Source organism: Mesoplodon bidens (assembly GCF_964165515.1).
Source record: "Mesoplodon bidens genome assembly, chromosome: 8".
Classification (NCBI taxonomy): Eukaryota; Metazoa; Chordata; class Mammalia; order Artiodactyla; family Ziphiidae; genus Mesoplodon; species Mesoplodon bidens.
In genome coordinates, this window is record NC_138165.1 from 81,096,423 (window position 1) to 81,123,189 (window position 26,767).

At 36.3% G+C, this 26,767-nt stretch overlaps 1 protein-coding gene across 5 annotated transcripts in view; it reads right to left on the minus strand.

The window, feature by feature from the left end:
* RAPH1 (Ras association (RalGDS/AF-6) and pleckstrin homology domains 1) overlaps positions 1–26,767 on the minus strand; it is a 90,284-nt gene that overhangs the window by 12,740 nt on the left and 50,777 nt on the right. For 3 of the 5 annotated variants that reach the window (XM_081241921.1, XM_081241919.1, XM_081241923.1), the window contains 9 exons: positions 21,894–21,968; positions 13,076–13,153; positions 12,468–12,627; positions 10,291–10,412; positions 8,998–9,063; positions 7,547–7,690; positions 6,559–6,669; positions 2,381–2,479; positions 1,218–1,338 (listed from right to left, as the gene is read on the minus strand). In XM_081241921.1, coding sequence (XP_081098047.1) covers positions 1,218–1,338; positions 2,381–2,479; positions 6,559–6,669; positions 7,547–7,690; positions 8,998–9,063; positions 10,291–10,412; positions 12,468–12,627; positions 13,076–13,153; positions 21,894–21,968 — 976 coding nt within the window. The remainder of the gene's footprint in view (positions 1–1,217; positions 1,339–2,380; positions 2,480–6,558; positions 6,670–7,546; positions 7,691–8,997; positions 9,064–10,290; positions 10,413–12,467; positions 12,628–13,075; positions 13,154–21,893; positions 21,969–26,767) is intronic. The other 2 variants (XM_081241920.1, XM_081241922.1) reach the window with 1 other exon arrangement.

Here is a 26,767-nt window from a genome sequence, read left to right on the forward strand (position 1 = left end):
AGGTAAGTGCCACCTCTTGAGGGCAGAGCATCTGTATAAATCTATTTAGAAATCTGTACAGGAGATTTGTGTCTTCTCCATTTATTTATTTAATTCAATAATTTATTTACATCCCCATGGACTGATGGCTATTGATTTTATAATTCGGATTACAGTCCTATACTATTTTATCTTCTTGCTCAAATTGTTCCAGCTTTGGCCACTGAGCACTCTCTCAGGTTGGGTCCTGGGTCCCTTTTACAGACTCCCATCGCTATGTTTGTTTTGAGTACTTCCTTTGTCACATGATGCTCCAGGCTCATCTTATATATTCTCTGCCACAGCCCTAGAATCAGCCACTCCAGAGCCCTGGACTCCTTTATTTTGGAAAATGGCATTGAGAAACCGAGGTCTAGGTTCTTAGTGTTCTCACTGCTACTAGCCCTCTCAGTGGACAGAATAGAGAATATATGTTGTGCACACCAGCCCATGCATATACACATTCTCGATGTGTTTTTATTTACTTATTTAGGGATGAGATCTAGTCATACAGCTTTTAAATCAAATACTTCTTAAAGTAATTATCTCATAACATGGGCTGTTAGAACAAAGAAAAAAACATGATTTTAGATGACACGGATATCATTTACGGAACTTTTGAAGGGAAAGAAGCATTTATCTTAAGATGTGATCACAGCATCCTTGTTTAAAGGATGTGGGAATCTGAAAATAAGCACCTTTTGAGTGTCACTATTTCCTCTGAAAACTTTACAAAGTTTGATGACTTAAATAGCTTCCTTAACTGTGATACTGAACTAATTCCAGTTGTTTCCACTCTGCTGAAATGTCAGGAAACCCGTGGGGAAGGAAGGCAGTTTCATCATGATTCGGAGCACTCTTCTCCGAGCAACTCTCTACCCCCAATTATGCATCAACAGTTGTTTTCAGCAATATGACTGAGTTTCAAATAAACTTTATAAATATATAACAAAACTCCTGGCTTCACCACTTTACCGGTTTCCCATTTCAAACACTTTTGTGAACTGGCCCATGACATTATCCCCTCTAAAAATAAAAAAATAAATGAATAAAAGCACATGTACCCATTGATCATAATTTAGAAATCAGGCATGGCTCTAGTTTTAAAAAATCACCCTGAGATAACCAGATCTTCTATCAGTCTCCATAGAGACACCTTCCTGTTGGTAGTAAAGAGTTCTTTGGACATTTTGAACTACCTGGGATGCTGGAGGAACTGGATCCTGACTTAATGCTGGAGCTGGATAAGGACGTCCAATCATAAGCCGACTCTGTCCTCCTCAGGGCCTCTTGATAGTTCATGTAGAGCTGCTTCCCGTACTAAACAGAAGGCAGTAAATGATGACATCTGTACTTTACTGGGTATGGTATGGATGCGTGGGATAGGAAAAGGGGACACATTTCTGTTTACTGACTCACAGTCTGTATTAAAATACCTATAATACTTCAAAATTGCTTTTCATACCAATAAATTATAATCCACTCTTATTTGTCCTCATTTTGAGAAAGGCAGCAAGAAGTCAACACTTGATTCTGATTATGTTCATTAACAATATAAAGATTTGTTTTCAGTTACTTTTAAAGCAACTTTGATTTTATGTCTATAATAAATTTTATTAAAAGTAACTGAATAAATACCCTTTCAAGCATTATGTATAATCACCTTTAAGATGTCCTTAAAAAAAAAACTTTGTTAAGACTTTCTTTTTTAAGAGCAGTTTTAGGTTCACAGCAGAATTGAGAGAAAGGTACAGAGATTTCCCATATACATGCACAGCCCCTAAACACGCATAGTTTCTCCCATTATCAACATCCCCCACTAGAGTGGTACATTTGTTACCATCAATGAACCTACATGGACATGTAGTAATCACTCAAAGTTCATAGGTCACCTTAGGTTCACTTTTGGTGTTTACATTCTATGGGTTTGGACAAATGTATAGGACATGTACCCACCACTGTATCATACAGAGTATGAGTATTTTCACCACCCTAAAAATCCTCCATGCTCCACCTATTCATTCTTCCCCCAACCCCAAGGCAGTTTAATTTTCAAAAAATTTCTTTTGTTTAGGCTAAATTCTGCTATGTAAGAATCATACAGTGAATTCTCCAAAGCCCAAATAAATCACTTTGATGCTACATAAGCTTTTACCAGCAGTATTATTCCTTGGATACCAAGTGTTAAAAGCTTATCCCCATCACCAAGAAAAAAAAGACACTTAAAACATGAAACTTAGGCCTGAGAAAACTAGACACTGGCAAAATCATGAACATGAAACAAACAGGATAATTATCATGACAACAAAAACCGTATCATTAAGCACCCGTCATTCCATTATCAAAGCAAAAGAAAACCTACCTTTGCGATGCGGATACCATTGACCCACTGGTGCAGGGTCCTCACATCATCACAACAAAGGTATTTGATGTACTGAGATTTCTTCTGGATCTGTGGGTGCTGCAAGATTAAAGGCAAAGTCCAACTAAGTCCCCTGGAGAACTAAGAAATAAACAAAGTCTATCAAAGCTTAAACATATCCTGACAAATTACAGGTCTTTGGAATAATGGCCAAATAACTTATACCTCTTAAACATCCATGAGGCCAAATAAGATGGCCCTAAGTATTTTTACAAAATAAACAAGAAAGAAACTTGTGTTAAATTTTAGGTCAAGATGTTTCAGTTAAAAAACAAACAAACAAAAAAACCTTCACATCATGGGAAACTCCAAAGTACCCCTTCTACATTTCAAAGAAACAAAGTCTACCAAGCTTAACAAAGTCAGTGGAAGGTTTTGTTTGTTTGTTTGTTTGTTTTGCGGCACACGGGCCTCTCACTGCTGTGGCCTCTCCCGTTGCGGGGCACAGGCTCCGGACGCGCAGGCTCGGTGGCCATGGCTCACGGGCCCAGCCACTCCAAGGCATGTGGGATCTTCCCGGACCGGGGCACGAACCCGTGTCCCCTGCATCGGCAGGCGGACTCTCAACCACTGCGCCACCAGGGAAGCCCCAGTGGAAGTTTTGATCTACCAATATAAGACTATAAAAAGGGAGGAGAATGCTTATTTCACTTTGAATTAACTGAACTCATGGAATCAGAAGACTCCATATAAGAGAGTCTTTGGTAAAGCTTCCAGCGCTTCTCTGGAGGTGAACACCTGGGTTGGGGGGAGGAAGCACAGGGCACAGCACCCGGGATGCAATGGGTGCTCACACCTGTTGCGGTGCTGCTCCCTGCTGTGGACTGAGCACTGCTCTGCAGGCCCCTCTACCCACAGCATGTGCCCTCTGGGCAATAAGCAGCTTTTCAACTGCGTCATCAGATTTAGTCTTCACAGCCCAATGTACTTTTCAGTTGAGTCTTGGATAGGAGGTGAGTGACCTGACCTTGGCTACAAAATGCAAGTGCTAGAACAGACTCAGGGTGTTTTAACTCCACTGGGCCACAACCACTAGTTCCCTGGGAAGAAAAAACCCTTCCTGCCCAAAATTAGACTGAGACATAATTCCTAATCTGTAACTAAAAGTGATACTCTGAAATCTTAGTCCAAGTGCCAAAAGAAACTACTGAATATATACAACCCATTTATTACTTTGGAAACAATATAGGCCTGAAAATCAATTCTCTCAACTAATATGCAAGAAGCTAAAAAATAAGACTATAACACTCCACCCTGTTACTTCCATGATTATCATGTATAACATCCTTCTATTAATAACAGTGTTTGAGAAGTTCATGTTCATACTCCATCCCTAAATCTTAACCATTTTTTTCCTTCCCACCTAACATATTAAATTACTTTGCCTCATTTCTCAAGCGATGAAAATTTAGACCTGGCTAAGCTGAGCTCTATTCCAACAACTGTTGTGGTATATATTTTTTTAAAACACAGGTTTCCTTTAATATACTTAATTATACATGCATACGTATGTGTCCCAAGTGTGTACCTCTTTCAGATAATACATCAACATATATCTTATTTATTTCTACATTGTCAAATTTCATGAATAAGCTCTTCCCTTATTTTTATTTTTATTATCTTAAAAAAAAAAACTACCAAATGGTGTGTTTTATTACCTCCTACAAGTGTGTATATATTTCCTGTATCCTGCACGTCACTGGAAGGACTCAGACTCAGTCATTAAAGCTCAAAGCTGATGAAAGGGATCAGGCCCTACAAATATTTACATTTGCATTTGTGTAGACCCTGTGTGGCAGCACTTTTTGGTTTGTTTGTCAGAACTCAAATGCTCAAGAATAAAACACTTACATAGGCAAAATCTAGTGTAGACTTACAGGAAAGAAGGACTTATCTTAAATACTAATAGTTGAGTGGTCTCAGGCAAATTGATCCCTTAAACCTCAGTTTCCACATCTGGAAAATGGGGACTCTAGACCAGACTTGTGAGATGGACATGTCCAGTGCTTCTAGTGCAGCACCTTCCACCCTGGAGTTCTTCAGTAAATGGTGACCATTATTTTTACTATTATTTGCACCCAGTGGTATGGTGTTTTTTTTAGTTCAATACATTAAAATTTCTAGATGTAAATAGGTAGGCAATATAAATACATAAATTTAGCTTAACCTACTTTACCAAAAGCAAATACAAAGCATACAAATCATTATTATAAAAACAAACAAGAAAACCCTTAGAACAAAAATATTCTTAACCTAAGAATTCTATGAACTGCAAAAAGGATTAAAGTACTAGCCAGTGGTCCTACTTACTTCTGGCCCTAACAGACACTGTTGATTGCCTTCCCCACAGCTGTCTCCTCCTCTCTACCTCTTTTCTGATAGAACCCCAATTTGTTTGGATGTCTACCCCTCACCTCAGAGAGCAAATTCTGACTAGTGTAAACCAAAAATGGTGGCTTTGTTCCCTGCCAGTGATTGGTGTAAGAGTGAGCATGTACTCCAGGCCGACGGCCCTCAAAGGGAGGGCTATTAGAAGTACTGGGAAATATTTCTTTCCTCTTAAAAAAAGACAAATACAGGGAAAAAGAGTCCCTCTTCCTCTGCTGGATTCTGTTGGGTCAAAAATGGGCAGTGGCCATTTGTGACTGAGGTAAGTCCGTCTGAGAATAAGCTGATACGCAGCTTATTAAGTTCCATACGCAGAAGATGGACCAGGGAAAGATGGAAAGAAGGTAGGTTCTCACTGACAACTTGGAGCCCCTGAAATAAATTCTTACTGTCTCCATGTTATGAGCCCCCAAATAACTTTTATTTATATTGATAGTTACCTTATAAGAAATTAAAGCTGAGAAAAAGTTAAATATAAGAGTATACAAATACACATTCCACTACCCAGGGGAGCAAAGATATCATCACATGTCATGTAACCTTTTAGGAAACTCCATTATACACTTGTGAGAGAATGAGAGTATAAAGGGCAAAAAACATCTTAGCATTATTAGTAGAATAACATTGACATCACAGGTCCCTTTACTGGGTCTCAGGGACTCCAGGGGACCCTAGACCTCATTTTGAAAACTGCTGGATTAAGCTACTTTATACTGACTTTTAAAAAATTACTTGCTACTGTAACTAAATGATATAGGGTATTCTCCAAAAACGATCAGTTAATAAAGGGCTACCATTATAATACACCTAACTTTATCAAAGCAATCAAAACTCTACCCCAAAACCCTAAACCACCTCTTCAAACCCAACTGACAATTCTCAGACAAAAGCAAAATCAAATGATGATATAAACATGTAGACCTAAGTAGTTACCAGGGGGCTACTGAGATGGACAATGAGAAAAACGTAATCATCTCCATAATTATCCTGAACTTTTTAAATGTTACCTTTTCCTAATGTTCCAATAGATCACTAAAAATTTCAGTTCTCAAAAGTACAGGTACGATGAGTATGAGAAACTCAAAAGTTTGGACATAGGGGGAAAAAAATCACTAAAAACAGCTTAGATGGATCATAATACACGCGTGGGCTATCAGGGCCATGGTTCAGGAGAAAAGGGAGACGAGAATTATTTCTGGACCAGATGAGAACCAGCCCACTTTGAACTCGGGCTCTGTTGGTTCTGCTGAGTTAGTACCGGAAAAGAACCCTCCCCCCCACATGTGGCTCTGCTCTAAGTCTTCCTAAACTAAGCCAGTTATTAAATGAGAGTCTCAAATTTATAATCTAATCCATTTTATACATTATGACTCAAAGCTTACAATTCAGTATCCATCTCCTAGTGTCATCACTCTAACTAGGGTCAGCTGTGGGATAAGCACAGGCTTTCCTTCCTTCCCTCCTTCCTTCATTTATTTATTGGCCACGCTGCACAGCTTGTGGGAATCTTAGTTCCCCGTCTAAGGATTGAACCCAGGCTCCGGGAGCTGAAAGCGCTGAGTCCTAACCACTGGACCACCAGGGAATTCCCTTCACCATTCCTTTAAAAACCTATACAGAAAAAAGCAAAAATAGGACACTCGATGGAGATCCAAACTATTTTAAGATGTCCAATAACCCCCTCTATGTCTAACATCAATTAAAATTCCTAAAAAGAGAGATATGTTTACCTTGAGCACCAGACAGTAGTCTGTAGGTGCTTTGTACTTATTCCGATAATCCTGTCCATAGTAAACATTGACGTGATCCAGCTGGAGAAAGCACACCAGATCCCGAGACACCTGCGAAAAAAACACCGGAAGACTGAATTAACAGTAATGTGTAAACAAGCAGATATCACTAGTAACAGCTTCTAACTGAGAATCAAACTTTACCAAGTAGAAATTATTGCTATTTTGCAGAAGATAAGACAGTGAGATTCTCTGCAGATGCTTCTTCTTTAAATCCATGATGCAACAAAAAAGGCAGTCCGTTTCACTTACTGTCTTGCCATTCATAAGGAACACTGACTTGCTTGGAAAGGATGGCACTTTAAAAAGACTTTAAATATAGTATAGTATTTACATTAAATACAATATAGTATGAGAGAGCTCTCTGGAAAGAACAAGAGATATCATGTAGCTCAGTGTCTGTAGTGCATAGCTCAAGTCCAGCAATTCTCAAGTCAGGGTTCCTCGCCAGTTAAACAGGGGCGACAACATGTACCTCTCAGGATGGTGGTAAACACTGGATGAGATGACCCTGTAAAGAGCTTCTGCAGTGCTGGGCCCCCAGTAAGCACAGAAGTGACAGCTACCATGGGGGCCCTTAGCAGAAGCACATTACCTAAGCAAGGCTGAAACGCCTGTAATCCGAGAAAGGTATTCTCCCCCCAAACAATAACAAGCAAAAATGACTCTGGCAGAAGCTCCAAAAATAAGAAATAAAAGCAGGATTTCAAATTTGCCAGGAGAATCGAGATGGGCCCAACTAATGAGCAGAGAGTGAACATTTTCAGGTTTCTTCTTTCTTATAATAGATCAATAAACAAAGCAATGTTCTGTGTGTCCTACATGAGCTGAAACAAATCAGAGCCTGGATCATCTTATTAGCATGCTCACTACAAATTAAAATCAATCAGTGTAATAAGGAAGCTAAAAGTCAGCAGAAGGGACGCACCTTTGCTTTTCCTTTAGGGACATAGTAGATACCAGATGCTCGCAAGAGAAAATAACGCTTTTTCCAGGACTTCTTGCCATCATCTTTCAACCAAAGGACTCCCTCAATTTCTGGTACAGTTACAGAACTTCCGCAAAAACACTCCTAAAAGAAGAAGATGATTTGGAAAGACATGATCCTTAGATTCTCAGAACAAAGTTGTGTTTACCCCTGTGAAATGCATGACACTGTGATTAAACCAAAATGCCTCGGTATAAAAACCATGCTGCTAATTCTACCTCAATTAGAACTTTCTATTCTAAACATTACATGGCTTTACTCTGGAACGACTACGGCAATCCCTAAGAACTTTTACCTAACATTGTTTTGAGGAAACTAAGGTGAAATGTCAACTGAGTTGCATACAGAAGTACTTAAATGCATTTGTAAACAGCATAGTTACACTAAATTTAATCAAAGTGTCAGAGCTAACATAAACTTTATTTTTCTCCAAATTAACAACACATTTTGATTAGCTGTACGTTAAATAGGAATATATTTTAAAAGAAAGCAACATGCTAAATGAATGATTACACTTTCACAATTTAAAAACTATCCATGTATATGATTCTAAAACAAAGAATATTTAATACTAGGTTGAAAGGAATATAAACAAACTCAAAATTCTGGATTCTAATGTCTATACTTAGATAAAAATCTAATTTAAAAAATCAATCGTGTATTTAGTAAAGGAAAAGTAGAAATCCTCACTAAACTTGAACACAGGAAGGTGAATTAATTTCTCTCTCCCCAAAACAAAAAAAAAATTAGGAATTATGAAGAGGATTTTTCTTAATTATAGCTAGCATCCCTATGAAAAGCTTAGTGCTGATCTTCATCTTCCTAATAGCCTTGTTGCTAAATAAGAGTTTGTTCAGATCTTCAAACATACTCATGTCTTCGACCTTAGTTCTCTAAAATCAGCAAAAGCCAAAAATTCAATTATGTTTGAATTTGTTTTATTACTCTTCAAAATAAAGAGAGGTATATATTTTTTAAAAAGAATCATTATGATTTGTAAAATTATTTGAGTTATTTCAGACCAAGGTTTGAAAGATTTTGTAAATAGCTAACTATACTCAAATTTCTCTCCGGGTAAGCAGATAAAAACAGGACAATCTCATCCTTCATTGACTAGCCTCTTCTCCCACTTGTCAGCTACTAAAAGCTCATAACTCCTTTTAGCCCACTAGCACACTGCTTGGCAAAATAATAAGTTTTACAAGGTTCTTCGGTGTTCTAATGTTCACACAGCTGAACTCTCTCCAACAGGCTATGGAAGAAAATAGGCTTCCCTATTTACGATTGAAATTATAAATATAGAGCACTGACATTCTGGACTTCAAAAAAGGTGCTTAATATTTGAATATTATAATGTGCAGGAAAAGGGGAAGGACGGAAGGAAGTCATACCTCCAACAGCACTTCTTTGTTTCTATCTGCCATCTCAGCTGTCTCCTTTTTTCCCAGAAGATAATTCTGGAAAAATGAATAGATGAAAGTTAAAGGATAAACCCACTCTGCTATTCCCTTGGCACAGGTATGTACATGATTTCTTCTAGAGACACAGAAACCCTGTGTTGGTTTCTGCCTACACAGAGTGAGGGGAACACCCCTTTGAAAAGCAACCTGTTCGTGGGATCTTCAGGGAAATGCTTAACACTGGTCTCCTCCTTACCTTATCCATTTATCTTGAATTATTCCGTAAACTGCCCTCCCCCAAATCCTGAGGTGATATTACATGCAACAGCTAGCAAATATGTTTTGGTATATCTAATGAAGGATACACTTACAGGACCTTAAAGGTTTACAAATTATTAAGTACAACAAGTAAGGCAAATTACCTTAAAATATGCTGAGTTTAACTGATCCAGATGGAGAAAATTTAATCTAAATCCCAAATTCTCTGAGACTACCGTGATCTCATTTGCTTGACTCAACTAAAATCTGAATTCTAATTATTAGCCTTATGAAACATTTTTTCACAATCATCCATAAAAAGATCTGTTGGTATTCCCAAACGTGTATTCTTCACTAAAAATACCCAGTAAAGATGTTTCATGATTAAGCTGCCTGAAGGATAACTATTCAATAACTTTAACACTGCTACTATTTTTCTCATTACTACTTTTTATAGTGGGGTTGTTTTCTCTCACCTATTGATTTTTATAAAATATTTGGGTATTAGGAAGGATTAACTCAAATATTATTTTGGAATAAGCAAAGATACTAAATAGATAAAGGTAACATATATTAGAATGTGGAACCATTTATAATCAAGGTTACTGGGTTTTCAAAAATAATTTAAAATAAATCAAAGTGTCAACTGGATAAATGACAAAAGTAGAGAAACTTAAATGTGCAAGTACTTTCCTTTGAGGGATAAGGAACTCACCAAATAAACAGCTGGGTTCAAAACAGCTCTGAATTAGAGAGAACAGAAACCTGGTAACACCCTGGAGGTAAACCTGCTTCCCCAAAGGCTCATCCCATCTGGCTCTGCAGAACTGGCAACTTCTTTGAGGCCTGACACCTGGGCCCCAGCAGACTTGCCACCTTGGCAGTAGTGAATGTTCCCATGGGGTTTTGCATCCACAATGCTCCAACTGGGTGGTTACCAATCTTTTAACTCTATTAACTTAGCAGTCAGAGAATTATATAATATGAACATTTAAGAATCCTGGCCTCTGTAAGCTATAGTCTCACCTGTGGGTTTTTGAAAAGTGCATATTTTTCTATACGCTCCATAAATATAAGCTTGTTTTGGCTATCTCTTGTCCAATTAAGAAGATTTTCAACCAAGTTTTCATGGTCTTCAAAGATTCTCTCTGTCCCAAAATAAAATATCAGTATTTTGTTAGTATTCATCAGAACTGCATAAAAGACAAGAAACCTTGCGAAGTAATTCACAGCAAAACCCTTAACTGACACCCCTGAGAGATTATCTAGTCTTCCCTCTATTTTCAAACATGGAAACATGCCCTCGTGGTGTTAAGTGACTTCAGCAAGGTCACACAGCTGCTACATGGAAGGATCAGGACTAGAATCTAGGTCTTCTGACTTCAAGGTCTTCTTCAGCCTTCAGCCTTTGCCCATCCCACCCTTAAAAAAAAACCCAACATGTTAGTAGCATTTCATAAATTCTGGTATTAAGTGCTTCTAACAGCATTCATTTCTTGTCATTCAAAAAATTTCCAAGATGAGTTCTTCTTTGATCTATGAGTTTTGTTTAAATTTAAACAGAGATGTATTTTCTAATGTCCAAATTAGGAATCAAAGAACTTGTCCTATATATTGAACATATGTTCAAAGAACATATTCTAGAGATAATGATTTTTTGAAATTTCTTGAGAGCTGCTTATAACCTCATACCAGAATCAATTTTTAGAAATACTCCATTTCTGCCTGTAAAGAATGTATATTTTCCTGTTATTAGTGTTCTAAATATATCTCTATTCATTTTTGTCTGCTTGATTATATTGATCACTGAAAAGATTCTTAGATGAAAAGTTTCTACTGTGAAGGTAGACTTGTGAATTTCTCCTGGTAGTTCTGTCAACTTTTGCTTTATACATTTTAATGCTATTATTAGATAAAATTTAGAATGATTATATCTTCCTGATGAAGATGTATGGTTCTCTTTATCTCTAGTAATGCAATTTGCTTAAAGTTTATTTTGCCTGATAATAACATAGTTAATATTATCTTTCTTTTGGTTAGTGTCTTTCCATATTCCTTTTACTTTGAATCTTTCTGTGTCTTTAGGTAAAAGGTCTTTTGTAAACAGCAAACACTTGCATTTTGTTCATCTTTTCTAATAATCTCTGTTGTTTAATTGAATGATTTACATTTGTCATAGTTTGTTTCCACCATCTTATTTTGGGCTCTCAGTAGTCCCTTGTTTTCTTTTCTTTTATTCATTCACCAAGTACTGAATGACTACATATTATATTTGAATCACTGTGCCAAATATGATTAAATGATAGTTATGGATCTTTAACTATGGCCGTGGAAATATTCTAAAAACTATCATCCAAACATTTTCTGTGTATGGTGACACTACATCTATGAACTCAAACCTTTCTAATTCTCTAAGAATAGTTATAGGGAAGTATTATTAGAATACATGTTTACACATATTAATAAGCTTCTAACTTATGGTTTGGTTTTGGGGGTTGTGTATGTGTGTTCTGAGAGAAAAGTGTTAATAATTAAATTTTTATTTCTCTGGAAACTGCTGTGAAATATTTAAAGATATCATAGGTAGTAAGAGCAATGCAAATACATTTTTTAAACAAAATAGCAAGTTGAAATTGATTACTGATTGAATAAAGCCTAATAAAATAATTATTGTGAGGTTTCTGTAATCATACAATATTACAAAAAGAACACTTTTTAAAAGAGTCAAAGATGATATAAAAAATGAGGGATTTTTAAAGTTAGAAAACACCATACCAAACTACAAAACATAGGAAACTAAGACCTAGTACATCTAGCTAAAAATAAGATGTGCTTTATGTTTCCCCTGAAAGTCAAATGGTGGTATAAAGACTTCGGTACAAATGTGAATAAATGTAACGGTCTTTAGTAAATGTGTTCAATATATTTGGTTCTTATTTGAAGGGAAAAGAATATTTTGTTACCTTAAAAAAAGAGAACAACTTTGTTCTGGCCAAAAAAAAATCTAAAGTGAACTGGAAATGATACTGTACTCAAAGAAATGTCAAAATACTTGGGGGTAAAAAAAAACAATGTAAAAAGGCCAGGGTTATATTATAGAAAAAAAATACAGTATAAAGACGTCTCAAGTTGCTTTTATCAACATGAAAACTGTTGAAATTACATAGAAATTAAAAAGTAATTATAGCAATGATACTACTAACCCATTTGTAACTCAGAGATGGTTTCCACCAGAGACCAGTCTAAACTATAACCGCAGTGAGATTTGTCCATCAGGTTATCCAGCACTTGTCTCACTGTCTGCCTCTCATCCACCATCATTGTTTTAGAACTATCATCAGACATGTGGACTCTAATCACCAGCTATAATAGGAAAAAAGGAAATTAAATACAAACCAAAAAACAGGCATTCTAGAAGTTTCTTCCAATATTGAGTAATGTTCTGAGTAATGTCCTTAGCTAAAATATAAATTAAAACACCAATAATGACTTTATTATGCAAGAAAAACTCTAAAATTAGGTATTAGATAACCTAACTAAATAAATTTAATGCATTTTTAAAAATTAAAATAACAGGTAAGATTATAATAATAAGACTATTTTGTTTTACCCTTTTAGAATTTAAAACCAGAAAGGTATTTCTTTTATAATGCATTTTATCCACAAAAAAATACATGTGAAAAATGTATTAGAAAGAAATACCCCTCTATAGCTTGCTACATCTTAGAGCTACGTTACATAAACAAGGTAATTCTTCATAAATCCGTAAAACAGATAAAAATCCCAAACCAAGAAAAAGCCCAAATATCACCTTTTTCACTTGTGCCTCTTTAATTTTCTCTAGGGCAACTCTGATCTTCTCAGCTTTCAATTTTGCTGCCTGTTCTTCCTGTGAACACAAAGCACTTCAGATAAACTAATGCTAAAATGATGAGAATTTTTTGAGAAGTCTTTTTATCCTTAAGGATGCTGCTAAAATTGAATTTCAGTAAGAATATAACTTCACACACTTATATAGAACACATTTTAAAAATAACCGTGTTCACAAAGTGAGAGCAGACATATTATAAAGGAACATTTTTTAAGATGCAGACTTGAAGATCTCCTATAATAAGACTAGATTTTCATATTCTAGTGATGTAGTAATTTAATTTTAATTTAATCCAACAGTTTAATTCTTGACTGTCAATCTGAAGCAGATAAATTTCAGGTTTCAGGATAGGGAAAACACGAGGGTATCTGTGGGTCTGCCAGTGACTCTGAATTTATACCCCCTCCAAAGTACAGGCAATTTTTTGCATAGTAATGCTCTGTCCTGTTATACTGAAAACATATCATCATCATAAAAATAGCAAAAAAACAGTATCAATTTATCTCTTTGCAGCCATACAAAAATACTTAATAAACAATGTAGGTATGTTCATATTAATATACAAATACAAATAGAGGAGGCTGAATTAAATTCTTAGGTTTTACTCTGCTTTGGAACAGTCACACAATATAATCAATGTCTCATGTCTCTAAATGCAATTTTGTTTTTATTAATTCATGGATAAAAGTTCTTAAAATACTAGATATAATTTTCCAAGTATTTAACTTACAGTAATTTCTACTTTATAAAATTTAGATTACAAGTAGTAAGAAAATAAAACTATACTTAAAACATTTGCCTATTTTCTCCTAGAACAACATATAGTACTGTAATACTGGTACTTACTTGTCCTTTCCAGCAATAGGCCATAGTACACTGTAGCATTAATCTCCAATTGAAAAAGACTCATGTAAGTAAACCTTTGCTTATAATAAAGGACTCCTTTTTAATTCTAAGCTTTTGGTTGCTCTAGCAAATATCTAAAATACCTAAGAAAAACATAAAATGCCATAGTATATATTTCTTTACTTAATATGACTTTAAAAAAAAAAGAGAGAGAGAAACCTATTTACATCAGCCAAACTTTATCTGCTCTGGACTGTGATTAAAAACCACAGTCCATGCGTTATTCTTGGTTAAAAAGCTGAAGTTTCTAGGGCAAAAACACAAAAACAAAAACTCAATTCATTTAACAGATTATTCCCTGTTCTCCTAAATTCTGTTGGCTTTCTTATTTTTTAACTGCTTCTCTTTCCATTTCACACTCTAGGCTGACTCCCCTCATTTCAAGCTTAGTATTTACTACTCTGTGGAACAGAGAAGAAAACAGTGGTTAGGAAGGACAGTGGGTTTGTTTGCCAGAAATGTGATCCATTTCAATGAAAGCAGTCAGTGAATTAACATAATAACTAAGGTCTGGAAATACTATCTGTAAACCCAATTAGACACAGAACAAAGAATTGCATTTTAACAATGAAGAGGAGTAAGATCAGACTTGATTCTTAGATATACTCCTCTGATTAAAAGATTAAATCATCCTACCTCGCCTTTATGCAAATAAACAAATTACAGAATTATAAAATATGTTGACTGTATATTTTAACATAAGATACATTTTTTTCTTTTTAAAGCAGGCTATAAAATGAGAAAACTAGACTACTGTCATTAAAACTCTCAGCTTCGGGCTTCCCTGGTGGCGCAGTGGTTGAGAGTCTGCCTGCCGATGCAGGCGACACGGGTTCGTGGCCCGGTCCGGGAAGATCCCACATGCCAGAGCGGCTAGGCCCGTGAGCCATGGCCGCTGAGCCTGCGCGTCCGGAGCCTGTGCTCCACAACGGGAAAGGCCACAACAGTGAGAGGCCCGCCTACCGCAAAAAAAAAACAAAAACAAAAAAACAAACAAAACCAAACTCTCAGCCTCTAGAGTTCTGTCTTAGAGAAACATAATCATTATTAAATTACCAAACCCTATGTGTTTCTGATGAGTAGGGCACTATTCTATATAGGAATTCTAAGTACTAGCATTTTCCAGTGGTTTTTATGAAATCAGTTATTTCATCATATTTTGGAAGATAAAGAGGGAAGCAGAAGTTTTATGAGTGTTTTCTCAATGGGATAATGATTGTATGTTCTTCATGGCTCATCTGCCGCATCCTTATATTGGTATAAATGGCTGCTATAAAGAAGAAAAATTTACCAAGACATAATTTTGAATTTCACTTCATATTTCTGAAAAGGAAATTTAAATCTCAAAGTCTGAAGAGGAAAAACTGATAGTATCAATGCTTTGTGTATCTGGAACATAAACATGAGCTTCTAAAAGGCCGAATTCTTTTATGATATTATAATTAATCTGCAAAAGTTAAAAAATGTTTAGAAGATTTCCTCAAAGCCAAAAAACATTTTTAAGAAAAAGAGAATATTCAAGAGAATGAGAAGACAAGCCATAGACTAGGAGAAAATATTTGTGAAATATTTATCAGACACATCTGATAAAGGACTATTATCCAAAATATACGAAGAACTTTTAAAGCTCAACAAGAAAATGAACAACCCAATTTAAAAACCGGGCCAAAAACCTGAACAGAACTCACCAAAGCTTACACAGATGGCAAATAGCCTGTGAAAAGATGCTCATGTCACATGTCATTAGAGAATTGCTATCGTTGTTTTAATTTAAGCAACGATATACCACTACACACATATTAGAATGGCCAAAATCCAAAACACTGAAAACATGAAATGCTGGTGAGGTTGTGGAGCAACAGGAACTCTCAAGTCTTTGCTGGTGGGAATGCAAAAGGGTACAGACACTTTAGGAGATAGTTCGGTGGTTTCTTACAAAACTAAACATGCTCTTACAATATGATCCAGTAATCAAGCTCCTTAATATCTACCGAAATGAGCTGAAAACTTACCTCCACCCAAAAACCTGCCCACAGATGCTTAGAGCAGCTTTCTTTATAACTGCCAAAACTTGGAAGCAACCAAGATATCCTTCAGTAGACAAATGGATAAACTGTACTACATCCAGACCATGGAATATTATTCAGTGCTAAAAAAAAAAGATGAGCTATCAAGCCCTGAAAAGACATGGAGGAACCTTAAATGCATATGACTAAGTGAAAGAAGCCAACCTGAAAAGGCTACATATTGTATGATTCCAACTATATGACATTCTGAAAAAGTAAAACTATGGAGACAGTAAAAAGATTAATGGTTGTCAGAGGTTAGGGAGAGGGAGGGATGAACAGGTGGAGCACAGAGGATTTTTGTGGGAGTGAAACTACTCTGTAGGAATCTATAATGATAGCTACACATCATTACCCATTTGTCCAAAGCCATAGAATGTACACCACCAAGAGTGAACCCTAATGTAAACTATGGACTCTGGGTGATAATAATGGTCAACACTTGTTCATCAGTTATAACAAACGTGCCACGCTGGTGGGGGATGTGGATAACGGGGAAGCTATGTACGTGTGAGGGCAAGCAGTATATTGGAAACCTCTGTACCTCCTTCTCAATTTTATTGTGAACCTAACACTGCTCTTAAAAAATAGTCTATTCAAAAATGGAATATAAAAATTTAAATATAGCATTCTGATATTGGTTATAAACACCAAAACAGTATTTTTATACTCCCATCTTATTATGATATTATTTACCAAACACAATAGAATACAACCATTGCTATCTTTTGAAGCACTGACATAAAAAGTCATTCAATTGTAAGATTAATTTAAACTCCCGGATCAGTTTCTGCTCCACAGGCTAAAAAGTTGACACATAAGAAGAAAGGATTAAAGAAACAAGAGAAACAACCAATTAACATACATTAAACCAATTAGATTTCCTGCCATCAATAAGAAACCATTTTTATGTAGAGCAGCCAGGTGGGCCTATTTTAACAACCAAACTCAGCTATTCTTCCATTTGCTCAAAATACTACTCTTAATAAATACATAAATTGGTCAAATTTGAATTTAAGAACTGTGCGCTTAATTTCAACCTAGGCAAATTTTAGCTTATTCTTCTCCAGTTTATTAGCAAGGATAATCAATCCCTGCTAGAAGCTTTTAGAAGAAACAATTGATCAAAATACCTCTAATATCTTGAATGTCACTGGAGCAAAACTGAAATAAAAATATTTGTATCAAATTGCAAGATTCATAGTATTTTATACTTCCCATGGGTAATAAGCTCTTCCTCAAAAAGTTGGCTTGTATCTACTATATTTAAGCTAGAATCATATCTTTTAACCATAACAACCATAGAAAGGAAGAAACTGTTTTAAGCTCAGAGTGCTGTGCAATACAGGAAAGGTCAATAAATCTTTGCTGATGTGTTCAGATTATATACTTAGAAGACATCTAATAGTTCACTTATTTAGGCAATGCAAATCTCTGTTCAACATCTGCAGGCCAAGTTTAATACAAAGAACAAAGCTTTATTCATCCCATCTTCTCTTCTGTTGGTTAAAGTTGACAAACTCAGGTCTTAAGTTTTCTGCCCCTTATCTTTGGGCTATCCCTTTGTTCACACTGTTTGTCTCACAACCATCCTTAACATAAGTAAAAGATACCTCACACATATAACAACTTAACTTTCTCTCCTACCCCTTCCCTTAAAAGGGCAAGAGACAACCTATTTTTCCACCTGAAAAACTCCTGTGTGGCTATCAATAACCATCAAATGCCAAGCCTCCTCAAATTTACATAAAGGACAAAAACTCCGTTAAGATCTTATGATTAAATGAAAGCCAATGCTGTGGTTACAAAGTGTTACAGCATTCTCTTCATGTTACAGCATTCTCTTCAGCGTAAAAATAAGAATACTTACAGAAAGAGTTACAGTTGCAAAGAACTGGCTAGTGAATTCCTTCAACTAAGAAATTATTAAGGCTTTGTGGGTTCAGAACCAATGGGATTGAGATTAAGGAGCTGAAGAGTAGTTAGCAGTTTCTTTGAGGTCAAGTTTGTTTCACAGATTCCAACAAAGTTGTGTAAATTAAAATGATTCAAAGAAAATTTGGAGTGACGAACAGTTTAATGCCCACAAAATGTTCTATTCTATAAAACTGCTTAGAGCCAACATAATAAGAGTAACAACTAGTCTACTTCCCCCTGAAGAAATCACGAAACAGATTCTCTCACTAAGAAGAGAACTAATATTAACTGAACACCTACTTGCCACACATTACAAGGCATGTATCTCATCTAATTCTCAATAATGCAGGGGCTAGCATTATTATTATGTCCACTGCACTAGTTAAGGCCCAGAAAGCCTTATCTTTCAAAGATCATACAGGCAGTTACCAAGTGAATAACCACTTGCTCTCTCTACCATGTCACAGTCCCTTTTGTCCTTAAGGATTATAGCATATACTTTGGGGATAACAGTAAATAAAAACGGCTTATCAAAAATAAAAGCCTTTCAGTAATATAAAAGCATTTTTACAACTTCTCTGAGCAAAGAAAAGGGTGGTTAACAGTACAGCAGTCCTTGAAACCTTGATGGTCACTAGAGGACCATTCTTTTACATGACATGTTTGTCGAGACTGTGCAGGCTTGGGCTTGAGTGCAGGGGATACAGTTCCTGCTCTCATGGAGCTTACATTTAATGAGAGACAAGAAAGAAACAGGTATGGGATAAGTCAGTTAGTGGTCAGTTCTATGAAAAAAAATAAAATAAAGCAGGTTAAGGGAGTAAAGAGTGAAAAAAAATGCATTACTATTTCAGGAGGTCAGGGAAAGCCTTTCCAATGGTACCCAGAGACTTAAGGGCATCAGATCAGCAATGTGTCTTTTGCCCATTGCTCCCATTTATGGCAAAATAGTCCTGTGCTGGCACTAATGCTGCTCCTAGAAGAAATAGGTTGGCATTGTTTTTTGCAGAGGCTCCTGGCTCAGAATTGTATAATGGGGTAGTTATTTCATTAACAGTGATATAATGACAACTGGATTGGTGATGGAAACAAACAAAGCATTCTTTTTGCATTCTTGGCCTAAGCAGTGTTACTGTGTTCATTTTACTGTGTTCTAACTACCGAGTGTTACAAAGTCCTAGTTTGGAAAAGTGCAGGTCAGAGGTGAGTCAGTAACTGGAACACCATGCTTTTGGGTAAGGGGAACCAGACTGCCACACAGGTGGTATAAAAGAGGTATAAACTCGACTTAGCTTCAAAACAGCCATGTGCTCTGGTAGAGGGCACTGACATCGAGAGGTCCCTGTGGCTCTGGTTATCTGGGAATTTCTGCCACCTCGTCCTTGACTCCATCCCCCACTCCACCCTAAACGTTTAGGTTCTATGCTACTGAGTCACCTTCCTGATCAAATGTCCTGTTGTATAAAAGCAGGGCAAGTATATAGAGGTAGCTAGAGTCAGATGTTGGCCACATACACCAGTAATGCCAGCGCTTGGATCTGAGTAGCGATGGCTCTGACGCTGCAGTGAGTATCAACATCTCTTGGGCAAAGGGAGATGAGAAGTTACTGCCCGCATCATTTTTTCCAAACTTGCAAACACCTACTCTCCCTGTGAGAGGAACTCTGTTCTGTTCACTGCCATATCTCAAGGGTTGTAAACAGTGTCTGGCACATAACAGGTATTCAGGAAATATTTGTTGAATGAAGTTATTCTCTTCAATAGATTCTCACTGCATTTGGCGGGGCGTTGGGGGGGGGAACTCCTTAGTGTGCCTTGAATGATCTGATTCCTGTCTACCTCTCCAAACCTCAATCAAGATACTCGTATCTTCAACTACTCAACTACTGTGGCTCCAGCAACATAATGTTTCTTCAGCTTCTCAAACATGCCAAGCTTTTTTCTCCCTGGACCTCTCTACTTGGAACATTTCCCTTCACCCTCAAGCTGGCTTCTTCTCATCCTTCAAGCTTTACATTAAATGTCACCCCTTATAAGGGCCTTTGCTGATGTTACCATCTAAAGGAAATGTAGCCCTAATCCTCCCCCCGAGTATTCTCTATTACTTACCTTGTTTCCTTCATAGCACTAAATATGATTTAGAGTTTGTTTACATGCTTGCTTGTAAACGTTCTTTATCTATATTCCTAAATAGACTGTGAGCTGCTGAGGGCAGGGACGATGTCCACTTCATATAAAATTATTGTATATCCCAGCACCTAACACAGTACATGACTAAACAAATATTTGTTGAATAAATAGGCAGTGGAAATGGTAATATGTTACACTTCATCTGAGAGCGGTATACAAAATGCACTGGAGGACAGGGACAGGCAAAAATAGAGACAAGAGTCGTGGCTCTAATAAAAAATACGAGGCTGCTTTAGGGTGGTGGCAATGGGAATGAAATGGATGGGTGAACTCAACCAATCCTACAGATTATGACAAGCTTATTAGAGCTCTGAGATAATAAGTGACAAGAAGAAAGGCACCAGATGGCTCAAACCTGGGTAACTGGGAGAGTGGCAGCATTGTGAACAGAAACAGAGGTGTCAAAAGAAGAAAACAGATATAAATTGTGAGGCCCCAGGGAGAGTGTGGTTCAGGAAGCTGAAGACCTGCAGAACTGGAGGTGCTGGTCATCTTCCAGGAGATGTCTGACAGCGACCTCTCAGGAAGAGAGACCTGATCTATAACAGAGATCCTAGTTGAAGCTATGAGAGTGGATTCTAGAGAGACAGTGAACAGAGAAGGAAGAGCTAAGAAAAAGGGAAGAATTTTGCTCTGGTTATAAAGTACATGGCTACCATGTGCTTAAGATTTCTAAATTTCCCTCATCTTTAAGCTGTTTCTACCCTATTCCTAGATCTCCTTTAAGGAGAGAAACTCAAGCAAAAGAAAGGGTTTTATTGCTGATTGTTGAGTCTTCTTTTTGAGCTGTTATTCATGGAGATTTTAATTTTAGCTTTACCATCTTCTTTCACAGGTTTATAAAGTTAAGAAGAAATAATTTTTTAAAGAAAACCTCTGACACAATAATAAAAACTTAAAGACATAAACCATAATTACTTTGTATAAAACCATAATTACTTTGTATATTCTTCAGAAACTATCTATAACCAAGTCTGACATGCTTGAATTTAACATTATTTAAATAAAATAACAAAATAAAAACATGACTTGTGAGGAGGTAGAAAGCTATTCAGCTTCCCTATTCTGTTCTTCCTGAGTTAATGATGACAGTGGCTAAGTGATTTTAAATTGTTGTAAAATGCCAGCCCAATGAAAATCCAGCTGGACTGATTCAAACCATTCTGAGGGCAGAGAACTGAGAAATTTAAATTGCAGCCTTCTCTTCCAATTTGATTAAACTAATGTAAAGTAAGATTCTGTTTATATAAATAAATGTTTAATTAAATGAGGCATTGATAATATAAACAAAAATTAAAAAACAAAGTTTGCTAAAGTACCTCACAGCATGGATGACCATTAGAAGTAAGTTAAAATTAAGCAATGATTTTCAGACTTCAAAATGAAATACAATATTAAACTAGAAAAAGTGCAACACACTTGGGCAGGCTGTCAGGTATTTACGAAAGTTAAAAACTAGTGAAAGTTACTGAAAATATTTTCTACTCTGTTTTCTGATAGTTATTAAGATCAGTAAATAATTGCCTTCAGTAAGAGAAAAAAAATACCTCTATTAAGAACAAAGATGCAAAAATAAGAAAGCACAACCTGAGAAATCTGAGAGCACAGTCAAAAACAGAAATTACATTCTACCTATAAGGCAATAAATATTTACATGCAGGTGGAAGAAGAAGTATCACCTTGGTCAGCAAATGAGAAGGTTTTCCTGCAATGTTTCTCAGAAGAAGGGAGGTTTCCCTGTCCAGATAGGAGTGCTTGTGCAGAAAGAGAGAAAAACAAACAAAAAAGGCAATAGAAGTCAGTGGAGGTTTCATGTGTTTAAAATATAACGTTGACAAAGCAAGAATGATTCTCTACCATTAATTTCATATTTTACCTAAACTCAGTGAAATATGACCAAATTAAAAAAAAAGAAAAAGAAAAGGAGGGGGAGGGAAAGACACCACCTTTGCCAGTAGGCATGCCCTAGCCCACTCCTGCTGACCCCTCAGCTCTGGGAAAATGGATCACACCCTGCAAAGATCACAGAGCAATTTGTCTTTTAGGGCTGTGCTTGTGAGTGCTGTGCACACAGCACAAATAAACAGGTGTCAAAGACGAATGACTATCCCTATTCCTTCCTCAGTTTTAAAACTTCTGCAAGTATTTCTGACCAAATCAATGATAGCCACACCAAGAGGAAAAATGTCCATAAATATTTTGCCTAAGGGTATCACGTGTTTTCAGTAAAATTTTATTAATTCACTCATTATATCAGTATTAACAGTACTGTGTTGCCCAAGTAAAGGACTTGTATAGCAAATGAATGATATAAACAAAATATTATGAAGTGTTTTCCCTTAAATTAATTCAATTCGTATATTTTCATAAAAATTATTTCTGAATAACATAGTCCCTAACTGTCCTCTTCCCCATTAAAACCTTTTTAGTAACACATTGTAAGTTATGCTTTTGCAATTGTATTTATTAAACTCATATAGTATAAATTGCTGCTATTTTGATATATGTGTAATTCAGACTTGCTTATCCCTAAATAATTCTGTTAGTATTTATTTTTTAATATTATGTAGTTACTAGCCACCATTTAAAACAATGCATGGCACAGCTGAGTGGAGTTACAGAAAGTATTCTATAATATTATATTTTATAAATCTAAGTGTATATCAAGTTATTCTTGAGAAACAAATTTTTTGGAGAGAAATACTAGAACAGCACCTACTCTCATAAAGTTCATTGTCACAGATACCAAGATACACTACTTCAAAATTAAAACACTGTTACAGAAAATAAAATTAACTTAATCTTTGCTCATATCTGCACTATGTTGAGTTGGGTTTGCTATATTGTATGTCACTGCCTGTATTTTTTTTTTTAGCTTTTAGTTCATGATGAACCTTATAAGCATACCTGCCCCTTTCACCTACTCCTGGGTGGGGGGAGGAGAACAAAAAAACAAAACAAACAAACAAAAAACCCCCTAAGATTTAAAACAAAAACTGGACATTTTCATCAATATTAGCACTAAAAGGTCAAACAATAATAAGAACGGAGAAAATTATCTCTAGGTCCTCATTTACCTAGATGGTATAATCCCCTGAAGGTAAAGATTAGTTGGCTCACCTATAAAAACGTCAGGTAGGCAGAAATTTCTGAAAATTCAATTTAATTTGAGGTTAGCAATCAGCTAAGAACAGGAAGAAAACTGAGGACAATTAAAAAGAGCAACTATAACTTTCATTGCTCTTATTCCCATTCATTTTTCATATATAATGGGAAAAACGTATTCTTATGTAATTATGTAGAACATATAGAAAATAATTTCTTGAAAACCTAGTCCTATTTATCTTACTCATAAAAGTTACTTTCTCCGATAAAGATCCCCCAAATGAGTAGAATATCTAAATTCAGATAATTATTTTTCAAATTAAAAAAAAGGTCTGCTTGAGGCCACTGAAACAAACTATTCTTTGGTCAATATAATTCTAGACATTAAATTCAAGTTTAAACTTAAAAAAAGATCTACAAAATTTTGTCAATCAGTCTGCAAACTCAAATCACCTCAAGACTTCAAATCACTAAAAAAATCTATATCTGATCAGTAAGAAACAATATTACCTAACTGTATTTGTTTAAAGACCCAGAAGTAGAAGTTACTGATTTTAAAATACTGAAAGGTTTAAATACCTTAAAATAAAAAGAGGATAATCATTATGGTTGGTGACCCCCCAAAACGCCACATCTAAAAAAAATGAGACTACAAGCAGTAGCTGAACAAGATCATAAACCCCTTTGTGTTTGGGACAGTCACTCAGCCATGCACTGCTTAACCACTGGCCAGGGCTCCCCGTTCCCTCTAAGCTACAGGTATTTGTAGCAGAAAAACATGAAAATCTAGAAACCAGAAGCAGTTAACACCTTCCTTCAATAAATGCCTTATCTTCCTTCCCCTACTGGCGCCCGTCACACAGTTCTCTAGAATTGCTCAGGAGGGAGGTGCTGGTGGCCGAGACCTGGTTACAGGAGAAAGATGCGAGAGGGATGAGGAGAGTGGTGTGCAGGTGGAGGACTGAGAAAAGGGAAAGACAGTGTTCTGGGAGCACTGTTAAAGCAGCCTCAGTCTTGGTGCACGTGGCTCGTAACAAAAATGCATATAGCTTCATTTAAATAGGGCCTTCTTATATTTTCTTTCATTTACCACTAACAACACAAAGTCAGTAGCCTATTTTTAATCCATTTCACTGGTGTATTAGCCCATTTTCTCTCGTCTATTTCCCTCCTTTTTTTATTTATTCACTATTTATTCAACGTTGAACCTGGAACCATGCCAGGCACTGGAGAAGCAAAGGCACTCCCTGCTCTCACAGAGTTTAGAGTCTAATCGGGAGATAACTGACAACTATAATACAGTATGTTAAGTGGTACAGGAGCAAGTAAGAGGTAGAGACAGTGCCTAACCCCAAATCAGGGGCTCAGCAAAGTATTTCTGAAAAAGCCTAGCGTCCTGGAGGATGAGCAGGAGGCAGCTGTGGGTGGGGTGGAGGGTAGAGACGGAGCAAAGGGAGATATCAGTGGTTCTCAACTTGGGTGGTGCTTCCCTCAAGGAGGCATTTCATAAAAAGTTGGGGATATTTGGGGCCGTCACAATGAGGAGGAGGGGGCATTACTGGTATTTATGAGGAGGGAAGTCAGAAATGCTAGATGCCCTGCAAGCATGGGACAATGTCATATAATAACAAGTCCCACATCACACATGAATTTTTAATGCCCTTATTATAGATGGGAATTCCTGTTGATAACAATCTGAGTTTAGAACTCAGTAACTCCATTTTACACATAAGAACAAAGTATTTCTATATAATTTTGATATTCAGTGACTCTTCCAGGAATGCTATTTACCATGTAAAATAAATTGAGGGAAGCCTGCACTTAATTCCCGTTCAACATTTACCAAGAATTATTCATTATGTTGGAAAATCATTTCACCAATGGAAACCCAGCTTGAAGTAAGATTTGCCAATATGAAAACTGGTAGTATCAGCGTGCACTCTGTCACATGCAAATAAATGACAGGAGAGAGTTGATATTCCTTTTAACAGAATTAAGAACCAGATACTGTTAAATTAATGAAAAGACATGAAAGGCAGGAATTTCACTGAGTTTCATTAACACAGATTATTTTAAAATATTTCAATTACTCTATCTTTCAGAATTATTTAAAATATAGCACAATGAGAAATCTGTAATGTAAAAAGTCAAATATAAAAATCATTTTATCACTACCTCATCCCACACTACAAGGCAGGGAATAATTCTGTCACTACAATTATAAAAAAGCATCATCTTATTTGCAAGAATTTTGTACTTCACCATTTTCTTTTCTTTGGCAATCTATAAATTGTGTCAGCACATTATCCCTACTTCATTTAAGGTTATTTCCCTTTTTAAAATTACCATATACAGGAACATTTTGTCTGCTATTTTGTGCTATAACATGTTTTAATTCTGGGTCCACCCATATTTCTGCTTTGTTTTTCCTGTAAAAATGACTTCTGATCTCACTTTTCTTTTTTTTTTTTTTTTTTTGTGGTACGCGGGCCTCTCACTGTTGTGGCCTCTCCCGTTGCGGAGCACAGGCTCCGGACGCTCAGGCTCAGCGGCCATGGCTCACGGGCCCAGCCGCTCCGCGGCATATGGGATCCTCCCGGACCGGGGCACGAACCCGTGTCCCCTGCATCGGCAGGCGGACTCTCAACCACTGTGCCACCAGGGAAGCCCTCTCACTTTTCTTAAATCCAAAGTTCTTAATTATAAATAGGTATAGGATTTGACTATTTCATTGTGTCTTTTAATACAGTTTTTAAATGGCCAATAATTTAAAACCTGAAATAGATACATTATAATATTATAAATTATTTTTGGCTATTTCTCCTTCATACTAGGTGTTAGGGCATTAAATTCACTAAAAAAAAAAACAGGTATGTAGGTAAGTTATATTATCCATGAATTTCATTTGGGATAGTAAAAGTAGTGTTATAAATTATTTGTTATAAAATAGGGGTATTGGGACTGAAAGAACTGAGAACTACTGCCTGGGCAGAAGAGACAAGTAGATGACAATGCAAATATTACAGTATGAGTGGCTGATGCTTAAGAATGTATGGGAGGGGCCAAAGGTAAGGCTGGAGAAGTGTTTTTCACTAAGCAGGATATAACCCATTAGTGGGTTGTGGAATCAATTCACGGGGTTACTACCAGTATTTTTAAAGGATAGGAAGGAAGGAAGGGAGGGAGGAAGGGAAGGAGGGGAGAAGGGAAGGTCAGAGGGAATCTGATTCAACTGCATGAGGGTCAGGGATTTTTTCTTTTTTTTTAATACTTCATAGATGACTCTGAAGCAGCACTGTCTAATGGAAATATAATATGAACTACAAATGTAATTTAAAGTTTTCTAGTAACCACTTTTTAAAAAAAGTAAAAAGAAAATGATGAAATAAACTAATAGTAGCATCTTTTATTTTACATTCTTTTTTCATACTAAGTCTTCAAAATCCAG